Below are 6,592 nucleotides of genomic sequence, written 5' to 3'. Positions count from 1 at the left end.
CTCACATCACCCATCCTCTCCCTGAGACTCATCCCCAACATCATCATAGTCAGTCTTGTCAGGGGCAGGAGCTCCTTCTTCAGAGGGCAATGTGGGCAGGACCCTGTCTACTCCAGGTCCAGTGTGGGGGACACCTGACAGAAAGAGACAGGCTCAGAGACGGGCAGTGGACAGCTGAGGGACAGGGATAACTCTGTTAGCTGATATTTTTGGTTTAGGAGGTCATTAAAATTAGACCCATACATTTGTAATCATGGGTACAGTATGTATTTTTGAAATTGTATATGTGTGATTTTAAAATCTATAAGAAGTAATTGTTTATTAACTGTGTGGAAATAGATAGTGTCATAAAATTAATGTTTTAATTAAATCAGGCCTTGACTAACATGGTTTTTCAAATGAGTCAGCTATTAAAATAATATTGTTACAAATTGGAGTTATGAAAATGGTGAATATCAGAAGTGACTAGATAAAATAATAATTAAAATAATCATAACCCCAAACTTGTAAAGATTTTGCCAAGAATATGCCCAAGCTTTTGGTAGTGTTAGAGAAAGATGAGTTATTTGATCTTTTGCACAGCTATGGGGGAAAAAAAGGAATAGTTCAGACACAATTCGTTAAACAAATGTTTACTAACAATGACAATATACACACTAAACAACACATGGCATAAACATACAGCACACATGTACAAATTTACTTTAGAGTGCTTTAGAGACCTACATCCTAACCACACAGAAAAACCCAAACTGCCACCAAGTATTCAACATTTACAAAATACCTACACAGGCCAAAAGGAGAGACATAGCTGCTGTTTTAAACCAAACAGAATATGACCTACACCTACATACACCTCTCCATGAACCCGGATGCTATAAAACGAATGGCAGCCTATCTTCTAAAAATACTCTCACATGCCAGGAGAGGCTGTTTTTTTGCCAAGGGAGTCTCTAAACAAGACATTAAAGTTTCTAAAAACAACAGAATGGCAAGCTCTCTTAATGCGGTTCAAATACTAAACTCTGTTGAGGTCTTTCTGCTTGATCTGGACAAGGAGTTTTCATGTACCAGGAACTTCACTAAGGTAAACATTATGTTTGCTTTAATCACTGAGTCTTACACCCCTACATGTCAGCTAACATCTCCTTGCATTGAAGCCCATGAGAATTGGAAATGTTGACTCTAGCCAGGTGTATCTACATTTTTTAAAAACACTTCCATAGTCACAACAGTATAGTGAATGGGGGTTTTAATTTGCTGGAACAATCTGAAATTGTAAGAGCAAATTGTTACTGTACTTGATGATCACAGTCTGACACACATGCATTCTAAATAAACAATATACATTTTATTGATATAACCATAGCATGCATGAGAAACTACAAGTGTAATAGAACATATCTGAGAGATCTGCTTTGATATAAATGGCTGTTAGTGTTAGTTATTGTATATAGAATAGTTTTTTTATAATATTGTAGTCCAAAAACATTAATTAGGCATTTTTTCAAATAAAATTGTATCTAGGATGAATTCCTGATTCAGTGCAGATTTTACTTCTGTTCATGACACACAAATTCTCTAAAACTTCAGTATTTTCAGAACATAGGAATTCTCTCCACAGTCAGAGAACACAATTCCTGGTGTTGGGGAATATAAAGCTTTGCTCTGCCCAGACCTCACTCTCTCCGAATCTCAATCATCTGATTGGCTGGGTGTGACAGTAGGTGGGTTTCAATGAAACTCTGATCTATGAGATCTAACCTTGTACGAGTACAGTCTCTTAGCCTGTATTGGCTGTTATTTATCCCTGCAGGACACTACTACTGCAAAATGCCTGATGTCCCTTTGTCTTGGATGAGAGTGGCACAGAGATTGATTACTGGGGGTCAGCTTTCCCATACCTGAACTACTTCACCCACACTGAGCCCCCTGGCTGTAGCCCCCTTTACCTAAAGTGGGATCTTCCTCACTGTCCCCCACATCACTGTATTCAGAGTGTGTCTCATCAGAGAGGAGTCTCTCTGTGAACAGAAGAGCAGGTCAGTAATGTCTCTGTCATTCTGACACAGGCTGGCCTGTAAGAGAGCACTTCTTTTCAAGTTAGTGTTTATTTGCTGGGGTGAAATTAGGTTGAAACTCATTTCTAATGACAAAGGCTACTGTGGGCTGGTACAGAGGGTACTCCTGAGTCTTATTTATAATAACTCACCTGACACTGTGTCTGGGCTCTGGGGCACAGCGATGACATCATCATAATGCTCAGGAGCCTCTTCTTTCACAGAGGACATCAGCTCTCCTGATCCACACAGAGCACAGTTTCACTGTCACACATCAGATTTTAAATACAACAACAAACTTAACTAACCCTTTAAACAAAAGTTCACGCAAATACACAAGTGACCTACGAATTCAGATAAGGGAAAACGAGTGTAGACACAAGGAACGGGGTACAAAAGAGCACAGAGGTTGATATAACATGTTTGGGCAAGGTAATGGTGAAATAAAGGATAATACAAATAAACTAAAGTACAAGGAGGAGAAGAACACAAACTAACAAAGCCGAAGCCATATGGAAACACAAACACAAAGCAAAACAAATGAAAACAGAGGAACAAGAAGCTGAAGCTGAGCCGAGCAGAACCGAAGTTGAGCAAAACGTCCCCTACGTTCTGAAAACCTCCAAGTTAAATACAGTTGAATTCTGATCGGTCAAGAAGCTGATCACGAATGATGTAATACGGCAAGGTGGATGAATTAATGAACCAATGAGGAGGGAGAATAACCAAACGGACCACACTGGGATGTAACATCATATTAGAACTAAAACACCGGACTTTAAATACAGGAGATCAGGGAACCTTTTTTCCCACTCCTATTCACTTCCGTTATAAATTTAAAACTAGATTTGAACAGTGAATGATGGCTGTATTTGAACAGAAAAAGTAGTGATGTGCACACTTTGAGATATTGGAAGGGGAACCAAACAGCACAATAATACAGACGGATTGGTGCAGGGTTTCTCCATGTGACTGGACTGAAATAACCCACCTGACAAGGCATCTGGGCTCTGAGGTACAGTTACAGCATCGTCATAGTACTCTGGGGCCTCTTCTTTCAGAGAGGGTATCGATTCTTCTGAACCACACAGAGAGACAGACAGTTTACACTTCAGGACTCTGACTTACTTCACCACATAGCTACAATAACTTTAGTCTTTCATAACACTTTGATGTCTGTGGGTACTGTCTGTATGAAACAGAAAGTAAATTAAGTAAGTCACATTTTCTATTTGGTTATTGTGAAGTGCATTTTTAAATGCTTTGTGGTGTATAATTAAGGCACGACTCTAGGGTCAGTGATTTAACATTTGATCTGAAAGAGAGTTTCTACAGCATACTGTTCCCCAGTCATCACACTGGGAAACTTGTATTGAATTCTGGACCTGAGGCACCATCTCCTACTCAATCAACACCAATTAGTCAGCATCCTGACTTTTCTTTAAAGGTCTCCCATCCCAGTATTGACCAGGTCTTGTTTTGCTCAGCCTCTGTGATCTGTTGAGATCAGGCTAGCAATGAGCAGAGTTTATAAGGTATCACAAACACATGTGGTCATATTTGTAAGACCCAGGATTATCTACTCAAGTTCTCTAAATGTCAGCCTGGTTTGAGGTGAGAGTGAGTACTGGACTGAAGATCCCCCACTACCACACTGAGTCCCGTGACTCCACCTCCCCTCACCTGGCACTGGGTCTCCCTCACTGTCCTCCACATCATCGTATCCAGAGGGCAGCTCGTCAGAGAGGAATCCCCCTGTGAACAGGAGGACAGATCACTAATACCTGCAGTCAGACAGCAGTCTCACTGTCCTCTACTGGGAGATAAGCCAGGGTGTGAACAGTAACACAGAGTTTGTGTTTATAAATCAGATCAGGGACAGCGCTGTGCTGATTTTCTTTACTCACTTTGACGTTCCTCTTGAGAAAGAAAATTACTGTCTGAAACCAGCTGAGTAACATTTTCTACAAGTGTACATCCTCAGATTGTCCTCAGAGGGTGGAGATCAATCACACCTGAAAACTCTCTCCACTCACCTCTCCTGGGGGCGCTGTAGGTTCCCTCTCTGGCCAGTTTGTACTCTATTTCCTCGTAGACGGCATCATGATAGGGGGCAAGTGCTCCTTCAGATAGGGCTGTGTAGGGAAACAGACACTCAGGGTTACAAGGGGTACAAGCAAATCAATTCACTGCTAAATATTTTTGAATATTTGTGCATATCAATGTTATAATTCTACACATCTGCAAATTTCTTCAGATTTTGTAATTACTTACACTCTTTCCTAAATTTTCTCTACCCTACTAAATTGTTCACATCCAAAATCCACATTAAATTAGACAGAATGTAATTGATCATTTAGAGAAGATTGTTTTCCTGAAGTCCAATTTAGATCAGTTCTGTGTGACAGTAATGGCCACTAGAGGTCAGTATGTGGATGGTAAGTTCCCCTCTCTACCTTTCCTTAGCTTCCTGTTCTGGATCAGCTGCCCCACTAACAGGGCCAGCACCACGAAGAGAAGAGCCCCCATCAGCAGGAGGGCCAGGGGTGAGACGGACAGACCTCCCAGCGGCTGTGTCTGGGGTGTTGTCCTGGTGCTGCCTGAGGGAGAAGAGACAGGGGATGAACAGGGATGAGGAGTTGTGCTAGTGGGCTCATACAGGCTTTAACACATTAAATTCCCTGAGTTTCCCATCAGGAGGTGTTAGGACCTCGGGGTTAATCCAATATCAACATAGAATTGTAAAGGATGCTACATCAACACTGTCAGAAAATCACTGAGAGAGGAGAGGAGACACTACAGCTACACTGGGAATTTGGTGAGACAGAAAGACAGGAGATATCAATGACCAGGAGGATTTCTGTTCACCTGTAGCTGTTGTTGGAGTGGCTCTTCTCTCTGAAAAACCTGTGAAAGAGATAGGAGATTTGTCATTATTTTTCCTTTGCTTTTACAGCAAGTTGAATCCACAGTGGAGCTGATAAAAAATATATTTATTTCTTGAGGTAAAACGTAAGATTGCAGAGATGAAAGAAGTCAGGTTCTGAATTGAAGAGTAGTGTTGTTCACACACACAGAGCTACACAACATCCTAGTTTTATGACTGATGATCCTAGTTGGTTCAATTAGATATTAAACAGTTATAGAATATGTGTAACTTCAGTGTATCTTCTCCATCAATCTGCTACCTTGTTCATCTACAGTGCTAAGACTCCCCTCACCTGTACAGGTAACCCCTGCATCCTCCTTGTGTCGACAGTCACTCTGATTCAGTCCAGAGTGACAGCAGTCCCACAGGTGAAGTTCACTGCCTGTGCAGTTCACCTCGTCCAGCCAGATGGTGCCACTCCCTGGTCCAAATGAGGCCTCTATTGCTGCACTCACTGCGTCCCCACAGCCCAGCTGTCTGCAGACCACCTGGGCATCCTGCAGGTCCCAGGAGTCGTCACAGACTGTCCCCCAGGAGCCCTCGTACTGCAGCTCCACCCGCCCAGAGCAGTTAGTGCCTCCAGCCAGGCGCAGAGCCAGTGGGACTGAAAGAGAACAGTGAGGTTACTGAGCATCCTCAGCTCTGTGACTCTAGAAGAGAGCAGAGAAGTTACTGAGTGACTGTAGTAGAGATCAGTGAGGTATTGAGTGGCTCTAGAAGAGAGCTGTATGGTTACTGTTCCTCAGATCAGGGCTGCACTGTCTCTGATTGTTTTACACACTGAACTCACCTGGGCAGTACAGGTGAGGCTGCTCTTCCTGAGGGGCTGGAGTGCTTCTGTCAGCTTCTTTTCTAGGACCTTCAAAGATTAATGATCATATACAAAATCAAACTCACAGAAAAAAGTGAAGAACAACAATAGTATTTCCTTTATTTTTATACTTGTTTGGATATACATTGCTAAGAATTCTGTTGAAAGCTCATGACGAGACAATCACTGTAGAGCTGCTCAAGAGGAAGATAGCATCACTCTTCACTCTGTACCTGAGCAGGTGATCTCAGCCACTTCCCGGTCTTCACAATCATTCTGACCCCAGGCGGGGGAGGGACACTGCCACAGGGTGGAGTCGTGTTTGCGACAGGAGACAAAGTCCAGCCATTTGGGGTCTGGGCTCAGCCTGGAGTTTGTCTCTCTGATGGTGCCCTTGTTTCCACAGCCCAGCTGTTTACAGATCACTGCAGCTGTGGAGTCAGTCATGCCATTCTGACACACACTGCCCCAGGTGCCATTGTAGTAAACCTCTGCTTGTCCTGAACAGCCTGCAGACAGCCTCAGTATAGTGTGATCTGCCAAGAGAACATGAAAAGCCAAAGGAAACAAACCTTGATAAGAGAGCTAGGCGTATGAACTGGTAAGAAACAGGTGGATAACATTGAGATGTTATCAGCACAAGTTGAAATGAGACTGATCACTACCAACTGAAAAAGTTGAAAATTGATTAAATGTTCCACCGGACCTCTGAGAATTTAAATCCCATTAGAGGATTTAGATCTGATTCAGATCATCAACACCATTCAGATCAGCTTGATTGTTCATCAGCAG

The 6,592-nt window shown here is 42.5% G+C and overlaps 1 protein-coding gene across 1 annotated transcript; it reads right to left on the bottom strand.

The window, feature by feature from the left end:
* LOC148666353 (antigen WC1.1-like) lies at positions 1-6,247 on the bottom strand. Its single transcript, XM_088632912.1, has 8 exons — positions 6,034-6,247; positions 5,510-5,593; positions 4,517-4,660; positions 4,097-4,195; positions 3,744-3,815; positions 3,052-3,138; positions 2,213-2,299; positions 1-134 (listed from the first exon to the last, which is right to left on the bottom strand). Exons 1-8 carry the CDS (start codon positions 6,245-6,247, stop codon positions 7-9), a joined length of 915 nt encoding a protein of 304 aa, XP_088489038.1. The 3' UTR covers positions 1-6.
* Positions 6,248-6,592: the final 345 nt, after the last annotated feature.

Source organism: Lepisosteus platostomus, chromosome 5 (assembly GCF_059453375.1).
Source record: "Lepisosteus platostomus isolate fLepPlt1 chromosome 5, fLepPlt1.hap1, whole genome shotgun sequence".
NCBI lineage: Eukaryota > Metazoa > Chordata > Actinopteri > Semionotiformes > Lepisosteidae > Lepisosteus > Lepisosteus platostomus.
The sequence above is the reverse complement of the archived record's forward strand: the minus strand, read 5'-3'. Positions and strand labels throughout refer to the sequence as shown.

What these genes read in the sequence shown, in the direction of transcription:
- LOC148666353 (XM_088632912.1), bottom strand. Translation starts at nt 6,247, where the DNA reads ATGACTGACTCCACAGCTGCAGTGATCTGTAAACAGCTGGGCTGTGGA. An exon ending in TGAGGGAGACCCAGTGCCAG is followed by an intron (nt 3,139 to 3,743) that starts GTGAGGGGAGGT and finishes TGTGTGGTTCAG; the next exon opens with AAGAATCGATACCCTCTCTG. An exon ending in GAGCCCAGACACAGTGTCAG is followed by an intron (nt 135 to 2,212) that starts GTGAGTTATTAT and finishes TCTTTCTGTCAG; the next exon opens with GTGTCCCCCACACTGGACCT.